At 47.7% G+C, this 16,505-nt stretch overlaps 1 protein-coding gene across 1 annotated transcript; it reads left to right on the forward strand.

Moving 5' to 3' along the window:
• Positions 1 to 7,725: 7,725 nt before the first annotated feature.
• On the forward strand, positions 7,726 to 15,280 carry LOC127385857 (extracellular tyrosine-protein kinase PKDCC-like). Its single transcript, XM_051622034.1, has 7 exons — positions 7,726 to 8,220; positions 8,420 to 8,542; positions 10,549 to 10,820; positions 11,944 to 12,023; positions 12,118 to 12,222; positions 12,824 to 13,000; positions 14,405 to 15,280. Exons 1-7 carry the CDS (start codon positions 7,726 to 7,728, stop codon positions 14,515 to 14,517), a joined length of 1,365 nt encoding a protein of 454 aa, XP_051477994.1. The 3' UTR covers positions 14,518 to 15,280.
• Positions 15,281 to 16,505: the final 1,225 nt, after the last annotated feature.

Raw genomic sequence — 16,505 nt, forward strand, 5'->3', positions numbered from 1 at the left:
TCACTCTAAGGGTGGTGAGGAACTGGAATGGGTTGCCCAGGGAGGCTGTTGATGCCCCATCCCTGGAGGTTTTTAAGGCCAGGTTGGACGAGGTTTTGTGCAGCCTGGTCTAGTGGTAGGGTTCCCTGCTCATGGCAGGGGTGTTGGAACCTGATGATCTTTAAGGTCCCTTCCAACCTTAATGATTCTGTGATTCTAATAATAACATAAGCAATGTCATACAGTGTCCTAATACAACTTATACCCAGAGGTACCTGTATTGCTATAGAAGGTTTGGTCCACCTGTCAGTAGACCAGCTCTTCAATCCCTTGTGCTGGAGATCTGCTTATATCGTCCTAGACATTAATAAAATCTCATTGGGAAAACTGAGGACTCTGCAGCTGGATGTGTGTTCCTGGGAGCTGGTGCAGTTGGGAGCAGCATGATGCTTGATGGCTGTCAGGCTAGATGTGCTAGTGGTGTAACAAGAGCCTGAGGACGTCAAAGGGAGGGAAGTGTCTCGGTGTAGGGGGTGGTGGGAGAAGCTGTGAACAGCACACAGACAGCTTGATGGACACACGGGCAAATCATGCTGTGAAGATGCAAGGTGCCACCATGCCAGCTCTCTGCTCTGCCCTAGTGAATGAGTCAAGATGCATTAGTCGCACGAACACTTATTCCCTCCTGCTACCTTTGCAATGAGGATGGGTACCTCCAAGGAGGGCTCAAGGGGAGTGGTAGTATGTTAAAACCCTATGGTGAGGTTTGTCAGACCTCATCTGCCCGAGACTGGTGCTTCTTGCTGCCTGCTGTGCGCTTACTCCCATCAGAGGATGTACTTCCTCCTCTCTCTGCAAGCCCAGATGCCATCCAGCTCTCCAGGGACTGCTGTCACAGGCCCTTTTCCTGTTCTTACACATCCAAAAGCTCTTGCCAGACTGTTGCCTGTCAATGCTGATCGCTTTCCAGCAGATGGCAAGCTCTCCTTGTCGATGCGCCCAACAGGTTCAGCGCTTCTCAGCCCTGATAGCTCCTTCTCTTAGGAGACAACCTGTCCTGGCTCCCTCCAGGGCATCATACAGCAGGAACTCATGGTACCCTGTGATGCTGTGCACACACCCTGCAGTGTGCTCACTGTTTCATCCTGCACTCCCAGCCAGGAAGTGATCCTTCGTCCACTGAAACCAAAAGGAGCAGGTACAGGAAAGCTGCTCTCTGGGGCTCTGCTTGCCAGCTGGGTCCTCTGCCAAACCTGCTCAGAAGCTTCAGGTCGCAAGTACCCAGGCAGACTCAGCTATTAACTGCCATAGGTTATAAAGAATTTGGTGGCTGCATCTTCCATGGGCAGCACAGGGAAGGATAGTTTTTCCTTATTCTGGAGAAAAGAAACATGTTACTTCACTTTTATGGCAAGCAATCATAAGGATCATGACCAGTAAGGCAAAAAAGCAGAGCAATCCTGTCTCCACAGTGCTGTTCCCAGCTGCTTGTAAGAGCAGTTCCTTTCTTCTTATCTGTCAAGGTTTAACTCTGGGCAGGCAATTTAACAAATCATAGATGCTCTCTATTAACCTCTCTCCCTCCTCAGAAGGGGAAGGAAAGAGAATAAAGGAGAGAGACTTACGGGTTGGAAACTGAACTACACAGCTCTAATGAAACAGTAATGATGAAAAGGAAAATAATAAAATATGTACAAATACATGCAAAACCACTATGGTGCTGCCCTCAGTAATGCTTATGACACCACCAAGGCTGCAGGGCAGGCCCTGGGAAAGTCCTGGACTGCTCTGCTGGAGTCAGCAGCAGATGGAAACTGGATGCAGGAATGCAAAGATTGGGATCCATGGCTGACAACTAACGGAGTCCTCCAGGACACACCGGCCATGGGTGAAGAGAGCTTGACCCTCACGATCCCTCAGATTTATGCCAAGTATGATGTGTATGGGATGGAATAGTTTCTTTGGTCAATTTTGGTGATCTGTCTGGCCGTTTCTCCCTGAAGGAGGGTTGCAGGTGTGATGTCTTTTCCTCCCTTTTGTTTCCAGAGCATAATTTTTTTAGCAGAACCAAGCAGTGCCCTTGGTTCTGCATACCATTCTCCAGCAGTAACTATAAACATGAAGCATTATCAGTCCTAGAAGCAGACACTGACTGAAAAACATGCTGTTAATTTCAGCAAGTGTAGCTACTTAGAAGAGACTTAACTGAAAAGTAAAATTACTAGAAAGAAAATTGGTTCTGTCCTGGCTGAAACCAGGACATTATCCTTTTACTTACTCTTGGGCAAACAAAAAAAAATAATCTGGAAATGGTTGGTGGGATGATTTTTCCCTGGATGCCACCCAGGCAGTGCCCAAAGGCTGGATTCTAAAGGAAGAGGAACTGCAAAGCCAGGCTGCTCAGGATGGCTCCTGCATCCTGCAGGTAGGAGCCTGCCCTCCAGCAGCCCTTCTTGCTTTTACCCTCCCTAGATGTCCACATTTGCAGGACAGGAACTCTTTGGCGGCAGCCAGAAGGTCAGTTGGCAGGAGTCAAGCAGCTGTCTCCAAAAGTGAGGGCACTGGTAGTGACACTAACTCCCAAGAGCCTTTATAAGAGGTGGTTAAGTCTACCTCTTGTTCTGATGGATGGCTGCTGCAGGTTTCTTTGATCTCCCTCCCAGACCTATAAACTCTTTGCCTCCATCTTCTGGATTGATGCCCAGGACTTTTATGTACATGCTTGGAGCAAAGACTTCCCCCCAGAATTTCTCCCACGTTTTTATGCTAACCCAAGAGTTTGATCTTCTCCATTTTATATCAGTATCATAGACAAGAAGCAGGGAAAACACTGCTGCCTAGACCTCTTGGGACAGGAGGGAACCAGTTAACATACACTCAGGGAAGTCTGTCTTTCAGAGGAAGGCAAATCCCTTCACCACTGACGTGGGAGATGGGGACCCTTTCCCACCCCAGCTTTTCTGAAGCACATCTACACCTCAGGTACAGACTCACCTGTGTTTCCTACTTGTTTTCTTTACCTTAGCAGCCTTAACGTGCTGTCCTAGGGATGTGCAGCACATTTAATCATCATCTCTTCCAAAAACCTGGTGTTCCTAGGATGTGGTGAGCCTCATGCAAGCACGAAGGTTAACTCTACCTGCATTTGCACTCGGTGTGGTTATACAATGACAGCTGCCACAGGAGGCCTTCTCTGGAGCTAAGCAATATCTGGTTTTGAGACAAGACAATGGCAAAGCAGGTGTCCATGTCCACAACACACACCCAACCCATCTCCTCCATGTAGTGCTCACTTGCCAGCAAAGGCAATAAAGTCAGGCAGAAACTTCCTTCCTTGTGTTGCAAGAGAGAGATGGGATGGGATGGGCCATGCTGTAATGGGTCCAGCAGGGCTGTTGTACTTCCTTTGAATTTTCCCACAAATTGCAACATCTTTTGTTCTCCTGGACAAAGGGATAAAAGAAGCACTTCTAGAGGAGGAATAACATTTCCTCACTGAGGTCAAAGCTAGCAAGCTCAGAAAACTCAGCAATGTTTTCCCTTCTCACTTAAGACCTTCATGTGAAATGTTTGGTGGCAAGCCCTGCCCTGCTTACTATGCCTATGTGTGCCTGGGTATGGGTCTATGCAAGGTAGTGAGTATTCTTCATCTGTTTCTAAATCAGTAGTGATGGATGTTTAACAAAGTAATAACTACTGACTTGTGTATTTCCCCTTCAAGCCCTGAAGCATCTCTTGGCCTTGTCCTGCTTGGCTATCTCAGCAGTCCATGGGGTGGACACAGTCAAAGCTGTCTGCCATATGCTGCAGTGAGCACCTAGGCGGCTCCCTGAGGGCAGTTTGCTCTCTCTCTATGTTCAGCATTTCTTTGCTCCCTCCCAGGGCCCACAACACAGAAGAGCTCTGTTCTGAACTTCTCCAATGGTTTTGCACCTTCAGAACAAACCATCTTCTGATCCGCCTTCTGGGTCAGCCAGCAAAAGCCCCCAGAGCTTCTGGGAGTGAGGCTGTGCTCAGGAGCAGGATCTCCACCTCTTCTCAAGATCTGGTACTCTTTCCCCCTCTCTCTTCAAAGCATTTAGATTAAATTTGTATTAATGAAGGAAATATGTCCCAGAGTGTTTCCTGAGGCAGACTAGCGCAGAGCAGCCATGTCTATTGAGCTCTCTTATCCTTCAAAATACAGTGGTCACATGCAACCTGCATATCAGGAACAGTCTCTGGCACACCTTGACTCCCAGATCACATCAGGAATTGTCAAGAGAGTGCTAGTGGCCAGGGGCTGCTCTAACAATGTGGCTACAGGGCAGATCAAGTGCCAGGGACCTAGGAACGTACCTGGCACTTCAACTTTTCCAGTCTGTACTAGTCTGAAGACTGTTCATCTTTAGACCCAGTTTTGCTAGGTTAACCCTGCTAGCAGGCCACATATTTCCAATACCAAACTTCTCCCTCTCATTCTTCCCCTATAGCTCCATGCCTTCCTTCTCTCAGCAATACTGCTTTCCACGTATCTCCTGCTTTTCACTATGGAAACATGACATTCATGTCTCATGCTCCAGCTGTACTTCTCCTCTTTGGTACATCTGTAGGCTTTGCTTCCTCTTTATAGTGCCCCCACAGAGGTCCAGCTGAGGATCTTGGACTCTCTACCCCATGCCAATGTCCTCACTGTATGGGTGCAGGAGAAGTTGTTCCTCCAGTACAGACCCATTATGAGGATATTAAAGAACTGCTTCCTCTTCCCAAATGGACTTTATTAAATTAGCTTCATTCTCAGTGCATTTCCTCATGGCAGTGTAAGCTACAAGAAGACCCTGGAGCATCTCAAGTGCCTGAGGCACCAGCAGCATCTAGTAAGAGATTATGCTGGATCCACCCTGAGGATTCTAGCAGGGAATACTGCTGCCAAACACTGGGGAAGAGCCCAGCTCCATGAAGTCATTTCAGCTCTTCTGGTACGGGTTGAACTGTGTCTTGCTCACCTTCCATTTTTTCCCTTGTTGCCTCCTTCCCCCCTTTTTGTTTGCACAAATCCTTCAAAGAACTACAGGACACTCAAATAACCATGTTCTCTTTGCTGTGGCACTTTGCTGTGTTTCCATTTAAATGGAAAAATGGTGAAATAGTGTCAGCTCCATCATGCAAGGCCACATCTTGTGCAGTTTTCTGCAAAACGCTTTGCAGAGCAGGGTCATGATCTTGGCAGGAACCCTGAAGTGCTACTACAAAGCAAATAAATAATCAATTGTTATTATTTTTATGTATCTGAGAGCCTTCTCTAATAGGTCTTGATATTATTACAGTGCCGAGGATGGGCTGCAATTAGATAATACTGCACTCGGCTGGTATCTATTCCCTTGGAAACACAGGTAAAAATGCATTTAATAGCTCTCCAGTGACAATGAATATTCATTAATGTGACACAGACGTATACTTGATTTGAAAATATGGACAGTAATTAAAGAGCTATTAAGGTTAAAAAGCAACAAAGGAAATTCAGCTACCAAAAGAGCTGTTCTGGGATCAGCCCCTGACCTGCACGTGCAAGGATGAGCACAGGCAACCTGAGATTTTCTGCATTATTTTACATATCAGCAAACTGGGGGCTCTGCCTTCCCTCCCCAAACTCTGTCATCTGGAAATGTCCTGATTAACTCAGAGTTCTTTTTTCCTGCTGTCCTAGAGAGCAGCTGTGCTCTGCTGCAGTGCTGCTGCTCGTACCCTGTCTCACACACTGCTCCAGTGACATTGAGTTGATGAGAACAGGAGGGGAAACTTTCTGCAGACTTTTGAGAAGGAAGCTGTTTATCACTGGTCACTTATATTCTTTATTTCTGTTATTCACTGGTCATGGTAGCTGCTCTACAGTAATCTCTGAAAAGCTCCATCCCATGGGCTGTGATATTGAAGTCAAGTTTATCAAGGAGGTTTCATTAAAGGTTCCGTAGTAGGGATGGCTTGAGAAAGTGACCTGAGCAGTGTGTGCTCTGTGTTATGGACAGGTCAGGAGTGAGGCAATGGCACTGCTGTACATGGAGGGAGGCAAGCAGGAGAAGGCATGTCCAAGGGCAGTGGCACCACTGCAAGACCAAGTGATCCTACTGCTTGATCGTGGCCAGGACAAACCCTGTGAGATCTCACCCACCGTGTCCCGCTGGTGCGAACAGAAATGACAAGCTCTCAGCAGAGCTGGGTCCCCCAGGGACAGGGCAGCAGTTGGGAAATGGCAGCCACCCCAGCTAGCAGAGGAGAAGTGAGACATGTATTCTTCACACCCAGGTGTGCTGTCAGGAAGAGGTTACAACACCTGGCTATGCATCACCCAGGTCCCTTTGTGGGGAGTCTCCCAGGCTAGCGATGCCATGGAAGAAATGGTAGCAGAAACTGAAGCAAACCAGGCAGAGAGGCAGACTGTTATTTTAATTTCTAACCCAGCAGCCTAATGGTAAAGAGAAAAGTGAATCAGCCTATTGGGCTGGTGTTTCAGGCCACTCAGTCAGGAGGGTTAACTATATATTGCCTAAATTAGAAACAGATAAACCACATCTGCCTTTGCCCAAAGCCAACTCAACTGACTCTGCACAGCAGCACCCTGTGCAGATGTATAAAAGGGGTGACAGAGCTGAGGCAAGCACCTCATGCTGCTGCCTCGCAGCCATCCCAGCAACACTTTCCTCACCTTTCCAGGTGCATGTGTCACAGAAGCAGCCTTGGGCTGGCTGTGTGGCACCAGGCTGACTGATTTCCTCAACAATAAACAATAAAATTATTTCTGCCTGGACTGGCTGGTTTTGGTGGAGGATGGTTTTGGTGTTTTGGTTTGTTTTTTTGGTTTTTTTTGCTGGAAACAATTACAATTCCATGCTTTAGCCAGTTTATTGCTGTTTCAACCTGACAGGGTTTATCCTTCTAAAAAGAGAGACTGCCAGTGCTTGATGTTCTCCGAAACCCAACCTGAGACTTTTCAAAGGCACGGGAATGTGCTATCTCAGTTCTCACTAATTTTAATCCATTTCACATCCCTTGGCTGCGTTCTGCAGTAATTTTAGCAGGAGTGACGAAATTCACACCCGTGAAATCAGCATGTTTGACTATGAACAGCCGCCACTGGGAGGGTGGGGCGGGCGTCTGCGGGGCAAGAAGCATAGTCATAGAACGGTTTGGGTTGGAAGGGACCTTAAAGATCATCTAGTTCCAGCCCCCCTGCATGGGCAGAGACACCTCCCACTACACTAGGTTGGTCCAAACCCCATTCAACCTGACCTTGAACTCTTCCAGGGAGCATCCACAACTTCTGTGGGCAAACCGTTGCAAGTGTCTCACCACCCTCACAGTAAAGAATTTCTACCTTATGTCTAATCTCAATTGACCCTCTTTCAGTTTGAAGCCGTTATCCATCGTCCTATCACTACACGCCCATGTAAAAAGTCCCTCCCAGCTTTCCTGCAGGCTCCTTCAGGTACTTCAGGTGCGTGGTACGCTCCCGGCAGCTCCGATTCCCACTGCGGTCCCACAGCCGCTCCGGCTCCGCGACCTCCCCTCCAGCCCCGGGCGCTCCGTGCCGCCGCTGCCCCCTCCTCCAGCGAGCCCCCCTGGGGCAGGGGCTGCCCCGCGGGGCCGGGCCGGCGGGGGTGGGGGCTCCCGGCTGCGGGGAGGCCGCCCGCCCGCCACGCCCCCTCGGCGGGGCTCGCCTTCCCCAGCGCGGCGGAGCGCGGGCGGCAGAGCGGCCGGAGCCCGCTCCCCATGGCGGCGGCGGCGGGGCGGTGGCGGCGGGGCGCCCGGCTGGGCGCGGCGGCGGTGCCGGCGCTGCTGGCCCTGGCGCTGCTGGCGCTGACGGCGGGCGGTGGCGGTGGCGGTGACGGCGAGGGGCAGCCGGGTTCCCCGCCGCCGCCGCTGCCGCCGGGCTTGCGGGAGGAGCTGCGGCAGAGGCGGCGCGACCTGGAGCGCCTGGCGGCGGCGGGCAGCGGGGAGGTGGCGACGGGCGGGTTGGACTGCGGCGACCTGAGCTTGGCCAGCGGTGTCAGCGTGCTGGGCTGGGGCTTCACCAAGGTGGTGGCGCGGGCGGCGCTGGCGGGCGGCGGCGCCGTCGCCCTCAAGTCGGTGCACGGGGCAGGGCGGGAGGTGCGGCAGTGCGTGCAGCGCTACGGGGCACCGGCCGGCTGCCGCCGCCTGGCCGCCTACAAGCTGCTGAAGGAGGTGACGCTGCTGCGGCGCTTGCAGCATCCCGGCATCGTCCAGGTAGGGCGGGGGGCGGTGGGGTGGGTGCTCTCGTGATGGAAGTTTTTCGGAGGGCAGGGGGAGGGATGTGGGACGGCTGACATCGTGGCTCGGTGCCGGGTCGATCCGCCCGTGTTGCCTCTCGCTGTCCCCGGACGTCCCGGACCTGCTGGCGCTGGCAGCGACAACGTGCTGACAATCGTTCCTTCCCTCCCTGCAGCTGCACGGTCAATGCTACGATAATAGCGGAGATCCCGAATCACGGGTCACAGCTATGCTGGAGCTGGGATCCCCCCTGGAGATGATTCAGCTTCTGCAGACCCCCTGGGAGGAGAGATTTAAAGTAAGAAAACAAAGCAAAGGGAGTTTTATCAGTCGCTTTTAGACCGCAAACTGGGTAAATGCGAAGAGCCGCTGGTGACTGCTGGGGCAAACGGGATTGTCATGCTGACACGCTGTTTGTTCCCACAAATTGTCCTTAAATTATTTTGCTCTAACTCCTTTTATACCACGTTAAAATCGCCCTAGCTTAGCGGCTCATTGTTACATCCTTTGTCTCTAAAGAGGTATTAAGAGAGCTACATCTGAGAGGAAATGGCCACAGAAGGGTGCTCAGGGCTGGAGTGGTTGTTTAATATCCAGTATTACTGTATATTTCTAAGTTTACCCTCTATACTGTTCTCCTCCACAGAGGCTTTCATAGCGAGGCCCCTCAGCAGGCTGGGTCTCTCTGACTTGGGAGATTAACCTCGCTGTGCTGTGAGTCTTGTTTTCTGTGTTTTCTCGGTTTTAGGCAGCGGGCTGAGCAGCCTGTCTCTCAGCATGTGTTTTTATTATGTTTCTGATCTTAGCCCTTTAGGTACTGCTGTACTACAAACACCACTAAATTGCTTTCCTCCTGCTGTACGTCTAGGATTGTATCCCTGTTAGTGAGATCTGCCTTGTCTCAGGCATCCTGCATAGGGACTCTTCACCTCCCCAGGAACATAAACGACTTATGACATGGCACTTGTTTTGGTTATAGCTTGTGTTACAGTTTGCCTCAAAGTCTCAGTTGGGGGTTCACTACTCCTTGTTTGACTCCGAGGAGGAAAGAGGGGAACAAGTAGAAGCATGGGTACTTTAATGTTACTAGGAAATGCTTTGGACAAAATAGAAACACAGGGAAAGTCCCAAAATAAAGTTCCTGACTGCATTCAGTCCGTAGTGTTGAAAAGGAGTGAGGAGGAGTGTGGCAACCATGCTCACTCTGCTGTGGGATGTGAAGCTGGGTTTCCTACGATTGCTTCTCTAAGTGGTTTAAAATAGCATCAGAACTTCCAGAGTAATTTTTCTTGTCCTGTGGAGTTCCACTTCTGCTTACAAACTATTTCATACTGGCTTCTATGTAGCTTTCCCAGCACCTCATCTTCTCAAATGTGCCAAAGTCTCTGCAGAGCTAGAAACCCATGAGGTCTGGTATGGTGGCATTAAGCTTTTCATAATCTTTTGAATGATGAAGACACTAATTCAGAGCTTACACTGGCACTGTCTAGTCCTGTTCCCTAATTAGTGTCTAAATGCATGGGATTCCCCTCTGATGAGCCACATCAGATAGCAGGGATTCTGCAAGCTGTTCCAAGTGAGCAAACCCTTGTGCTGGCACAGATCACTTTCACACACCTACCTGACCAATTGCTGCAGAAAAAGTTACTTGAACAATTTCAGTGTAAATGCACCCTTCTAGATCTGTTTTGTTCAAGAATTGTGTAGCAAGCTTTCTGCTGGATCAGGTACTGTCTGATCTTTCCCTGCTGCCAGAAGGTTGACGTAAAAGCAAAGAAGCTGGCAAAAAGTGCATTGCATGCTTTGGCTGATTCTTCAGAAGCACGATTGTGTGCCCAAATTCATACTGCTGAGTGATGCAGCAAGGCATGAATCTGGTATTAATGACCATGGAGCCTCAGTCTGTATGGAGCAGCATGGGGGAAGGGAGGGGAATGTATTACTTCTATGCCAGAGTGGGAAAAAAACCTTCTGATTTCAGCTAGCAAATCAATATAGCTCCTGAAAAGTGAAGGCTGCTATTGTTTCCTCACAGCTTTCTCCTCTAGTTCCTTTAACTGCAAATGTCTCTTTTTGTATACACGTTTTAAAAAAATGTTGCTAAACTACTTACCAGTCAAATCCTGTGGCAATGTTGATAATAAATTTTGTAGCATACATATAATTACCTTTTAAGTACTATATGTTTTGGGTTTGTTTTTCCCCCCTTTAATTTCATTGAATGCCCTCCTCTTTGTTCTACTTCCAATTTAATAGCTGTTTTTCATCTGTTTTTCCCATGCATATTCATCTTCTCTTTCTCAGATTTGCCTGAGCCTTGTGAAACTGCTGTTTTACTTGGCACATTCCCCCCTGGGTTCAATAGTCCTCTTGGATTTCCAGCCGAGGCAGTTTGTTATGGTGGATGGAAACCTAAAAGTGACAGACATGGATGATGCCAGCATTGAGGAGCTGTCATGCAAAGAAGATAATGACTGCACACTCAACTTCCCTACAAAAAGCTTCCCTCTCAAATGCTCTGCAGTTGGGAAATGTGAGGGGATAAATGAAAAGAAGAATCTTTTCAATGCATATCGGTATGTCCAGTGAGATAGGGGAAAAATCTGAGGTGGTTGAGGTCACACACTGCCATGTAGCCTCTAGCATCTTGTGTTTCTTCCATGCAGTGATTCTTCCTCACCTCTGTCAAAGGGTAATTAAGGATCACTTTGAAGCCAGTTTATTTTCCTTATAAGGCTGGAAAATAGTGTAGTTGTTGTCTGGTGGGAATGAAGGCATCTTTTTTCTGCTGCTCCCTTTCCCCAATGCCCTCTAGCAAATTGCCCCAGAGGTTCCATCTGTGAATTTACTGTTTGCCAAACAAGCCCTGGCACTTGACATCCATGGGCTATGTTTGCTGAAAGCGTGGCAGCACGGGCAACCTGCCAAAGCCCACCAGCTTTGTGCCCCTGTTGTTGGGAACAAGCTGGCTAACTTCTTCTGACCTCTGAGTCCCCCTGTGGACACTATTGGCATCTGTGGAAGAGAGATGGAACAGTTAAGGGGCAAGGGGCTGACACTGCTGCAGCACTTTGTGTAGGGCACCAGCTGAAAGCGTGAGCATTTCCACTCACCAGTGATGCTTGGCTGGTCATGAACTGGTGGCTGTCTTGGCAGCTGGACATTTACATGGAAGGACTTAGTAAGGGAGCCTGAATCTGCTGGACTTGCTGTTACAAATCCCTGTATGGGTTGTTGCAGCCTTGCTCAGTGCATTTGTCACTTGTAGAAAAGGAGTTTTCTAGAAGAACAAGTAGTCCTACCTTTCCAGGGGTAATAAGAATATCAAACTTTTTCAGGGAAAGGTCTTGCATGAGTCTTCTTTTATATAGGTCATTTTTTTTTTTTTTTTTTTTTTTTTTGTGGGAAATGTGTGGCTTAGTGCACAGAAATGGTCCCAGGGAATGGGGGAAAGCTCAGTTGGGCGAGCCTTTGCAAGGTGAATTTCACACAGTGCCTGGCTGCGTGCTGCAAGGACCCAGTTTTCAGCCCAACTCATGGTCTGAGAGATGCCAATGAAGAGCTCAAACATAACTTAATAACCAAAGCAGTCTAACTAGTTGCATATGGATATTCAAGTCACGGGAAAATGTACACCACTTAATCACTAGGGAAATTAAGCAACTGTATTCTAATTGGTCTGTGGGATTTTTTTTGCAGGTATTTTTTCACTTATCTTTTGCCACACTCTGCACCACTGGCTCTGCAGCCCTTTTTGAGTGATATTCTGAATGCAACAGGTACCAGCTAATGTTCATAAACTTCTATATTACAAGTCTCTAAATTATATTTCTTGGAATTACTCATATTTGTCCTCTTTTTTGTTAAATGCAGGTGATTTACGATATGGAATAAATGAAACGCTGAGAGCTTTTGAAAAGGTTTTACATCTGTACAAGTCAGGGCTCTATCTGCAGAAAAGACCTCTTCTTCTAAAAGGTGCATGGTTTTGAATCCTTTAAATGATGTAACTACTGAGGGAGTGAGCAACTTGGTTACTGGTCAAATTCTGATTTCCCATACATTCAGGCAGTGTATATTCACTAGAAATAGCACTGAAAGTATCTTTTTGAGCAGCATTTTGTTGTCTTTTCATGGGAGCTCTGCATGACTGCATTGTTTTGCAAAGTAAATGCAGTGCAGACAATCTGGCCTACATATGGACATATTTTTGTGCTGCTTCTAAATGCTCTTCTTATAATATGCATCAGTGTTTCAAATGAATATATTTGGGATAACTTAAGCAACTAGACCAGGATAGCAAACTGGGTCTCTTTGGGGTCATTTTATCCTGTGGACCAACAGGTCACTTCTCTGGACTGATATTGAAACTTCCCATTTTGCTTGGTGCTTGCCGATTGCTGAGCTCAGATTTTCATAGGAATGTACAGTGGGGAGGTGACAACACTGAGATGAGTGTGGCAAAGTAGCTGAGGCCTTGTTGCCCTCTACATTTCTTATTTCTGAAGACCACGCAATTGGACCTAAAAATGAGCCTTTATGAGGTGCATTCCTCTGAAAAGATTAATTCTGTTCCCAGACTACATCTCCCTAAAGGGCTTCCGAACAGTGGAAGGAGAAGACTACAAGTGCTGGCCCTCCTACAGCCACCTGGGATGCCTGCTCTCCATTCACAGTGCCGAGGAAGCTGCTGCAATTTGTAATTCCCAATCACAGTGTCAAAGTTTTATTGTCACCCAGCGGAGGACGTGGACAGGTGAGCTTGGGCAGGTGTGACAGGATGTTGCCACATGGTGCCACTGCCTCCTCAGGGGTGAGTGGGGATGCTGCTGCTGCCCTCCTCTGTAGTGCCTTGAGTCTAAGGAGCATATCAAATGTGTCTTCTTATTCTTGAGATCAGAGGGCTGCAGCAGTGGGCATCCAAGTATCCCCTGAGTATTTGTAAGGAGACACAAGAGAAATTATACTCTCCTCCTGCACCTGCTTTCCTCTACAAATTTTGCACAGGACTGCTATGTATTGTTTGACAGTTCCTTATTTCATGCAGAGATGGCTTCACTTTGGTGTTAGGCTAAACAATTCCTGTGGTATGTATAGTTTGCAAAAAGCTGTGGGGTTTTGAGAGATGAAAGAAGCTGTGTAAAAGAAGGTGGTTGCTATTGTTATAATTAAAAGAATCGTTACAAGTTGTTACCCCCTTTATCAAAATGAAAGCCCTAAACCAATGGATTTCCAAAATGTCCTGTAATTAGCTCTGATTATAGCCTCTTACGGTTAGCGTGTTTGCAGAATTATTATAAATTACCTCATTTAGCTGACACTCCAATCATGGGCTAAATTGTTATTTATAAAGTGAAACACCAAATGAGGTAAATGAGTATTTTCATTCCTGATGGTGCTGAAGCATTGCATCTTGTTGGCTCAGGTAACATTTAAAAAACCAAAAACCATCCCTAAAACTACCAAAAGCACAGCTTTTCCATGGGTTCATGTGCTAACTAGTGACATAAGAGCCCGTACTACACTGGTGCAACATCAGTCTCTTTGAGCTGGTTTTACACCAGCAGTGGATTGTGTGAGTTGTGCCTAGCGCATCAAATCTGGCTTCCTCACGGGGTGGCTGTGGGTTGCTGTATTGGGTGCCTGGCTGGATGGAGCCCCTCTAGAAACAGTGGTGGGAGTGCAGAGGAAGCAGCACGTGAGACAGAAGACCCTTTCTGCAGCCCCTGGCTCGGATGCTGATCCCTGCCATCCCGCACTGTGCCTGCGGTCTATTAAATGCTTCCCGTGCTGAAATTTTTCTTCCTAACATTTTTACAGCACATCTTTGCAGCCAAAGATGCTAAAAGCGTGTGACTGAAATGCCGACTGCCTAACTTTGCCAGTTGGATTAATGAGAGCTGTGGGAACATGCTAATCCCTCTCAGGGAAGCTTGGTAAAGCAAAGCAAGATGTAAAAGCCTCTGGGGCCCGATTTTGTATTCCTTGTGCACGCTTGGTGTGCATCTGGAGTGTACTGGGACTGTAAAACACATCTGTGGCAGGGTAGAGTGACCTTTTGCTGAGCAAGCACTGTGTTCCTGTGTCTTTTGCAATAAATAGCATGGGTCAAGGTGAACCTGTCTCCTCTATTAAACTTGCATTTTTATTTCCTTTCCAGGACGTCCACTCGCCTCGTTTCAGAGTAGCCCGACTGATTTAATACCAGATGCTAACGCTGTAGTCTATATTAAAAGATCAGCCTCCTTAGGGGAAAGACTTTTAAGACAATGAGATCACATAACATGATGCTGGGAGGAACAAACCACTGGGGAGAATTTCATCTGCTGAAAAGAATGACATATTTTATTTTGCTTTGGGATGGGATCTCCTTGCCAGCTCAGATAGAGTGAAATGCTGCTGTCTCCTTGATCAAAGCTCAGATTTCTCATTGCAGCCCCACTAGCTTCTTTATCTGTTCCCACACTGCTGTTCTGCATAAACGCTCCCAGTTTTAGTCAAATGTTGCTAGACTGTGCAATACCTAACTTTGCTGCTTCAGTAATCAGCTTGTCAGCCAAGAAATAGAAATAGCTGCAAGGGATCCAGCTTGGGTAGGCTTAGTTAATTCAGTCGCCTCCAAAAACCTATGAATAATGCACCTTGGAGAAGGCAACGGCTCCTTCTGCAGCTGCTGACCAGGAGGATTTCATACCACTGCAAATGTAAAGGCCAGGATTTCAGTGATGGGGCCAAGGCTGCAGGGTTGGGATCCATAACCAGAGGTTGATGATGGGGGTGGTCTTTTAAGGAGGGTCCTGATTCAATTCCTTCCAGGGCAGGAGAGGAAGGTGGTGTATAGATCAACTCTGGAACCAAATGTCTGGGTATTTGGATGCAGGATTTGGGTTTGACCATATGTGATTTGTAATGCCAGTTCCCATGTACCAACCTTGAAGGTTTTTCTTTGTTACTTTCCATGAAAGAGCAAGACATAAAAATTATTTATGTATAAGGTGTTACTCTGTATAATAAAGAATGACTATGTTGATTCTAAGCATGCTGTGAAGTTTTTAATCGTCTAAGTCTTTACTGAAGCCAAATCAGGAAATGCAAGCTTGCCTAGCATTATTACCTATTCCTGAGACAACTTGTGAGTCCTATAAGCACTGCATGAATGTGCCCGAGCCCCTTGGACACAGTTCTTGGAGGATGCTCTGTGGCTGTGCCTGCAAGCTCACAAGTGTAGAAGAGACAGTCTGGTCCCAAGAGCCTCCTGCATCTGTCCTTTGCTAAAATTGTAGATGGGGCCTCTGAAAAATAGGTGGGGGTTAGTAAAAGGTACTGTAAGATACAGCAATGTAAGGTGCCACTCCTGGGAGTGCCTGGAAGCAGTGACCATATGGTCTCTCTTTTTCTGTAGCTCAGCTGGGGAAAGCCCAAATCACTGGTATCCGCTCACCCCTGCAAGGGAAGGAGAGCCACACTGCAGCCTCTGCAATGCTGTTTCCCACTTAGCCCACTCTGCTGGGTGGAAGTGGTGGGACTTTGCCATTGATGGTGTCTTGGGACATTGCCACTGACTCCCTGTAGCCTATGATGATGTGGCTATTTCCACGTGGGCCCCTGTAGCAGCTGGGATACTCCTGGCTAAAGATGCCTGAGCTCTTGCCTGGGGTTGTGCTATGTTTTTCATTATATGCTTCTGTGTTTCCTAGAGCAGGATCTCACCTTTCATCTTGTTAGTGCTCTATTAACCCACAGCAATGTCATTGCATGGGGGCTTTCTAATGCTCTATAACCCCTGCTGCTTATGCTGAGGCTGTGGGACTCTGATAGGGATACCAATTAATGAGAATTCCTAGTTAGCACAACAAGAAGGCTCCTCTTAGTGCTGGCCATATGGCTGAAGGCTTTGTGAATGCAAGGATTCTTAAATGAACAGCCACAAACCGCTCTCTCCATTACAGTGGGTCCTGTGGAAGTTGAAGAAATGGTCCTTCAGGGCTCTGCTATTGTTTTACATCAGCCTCACTGGGCAGGGCTGCAGGCATCTGCTGTGTGGTGGTTTACATTAGCAAGAGGTGCTCAGAGTTTTTTCCATATCTCTCAACCTCCTAAGAAACAAATCAGAAGTACATTGCCCAAAGCAAGGGCCAGCTTGGGGACATTTCAGAGAGGAAGAAACAGAATGCAAGAGTTGAAATTATTCCAGTTTGTTAGAAAGATCTTCCCATCTTAAAAATCTCTTCTGGGTAAAACACTTGGTAGTTTAGTCATGC

This window comes from Apus apus, chromosome 5 (genome assembly GCF_020740795.1).
Source record: "Apus apus isolate bApuApu2 chromosome 5, bApuApu2.pri.cur, whole genome shotgun sequence".
NCBI lineage: Eukaryota > Metazoa > Chordata > Aves > Apodiformes > Apodidae > Apus > Apus apus.

What these genes read in the sequence shown, in the direction of transcription:
- LOC127385857 (XM_051622034.1), top strand. Translation starts at nt 7,726, where the DNA reads ATGGCGGCGGCGGCGGGGCGGTGGCGGCGGGGCGCCCGGCTGGGCGCG. An exon ending in TGATATTCTGAATGCAACAG is followed by an intron (nt 12,024 to 12,117) that starts GTACCAGCTAAT and finishes TGTTAAATGCAG; the next exon opens with GTGATTTACGATATGGAATA. An exon ending in AAGACCTCTTCTTCTAAAAG is followed by an intron (nt 12,223 to 12,823) that starts GTGCATGGTTTT and finishes TTCTGTTCCCAG; the next exon opens with ACTACATCTCCCTAAAGGGC.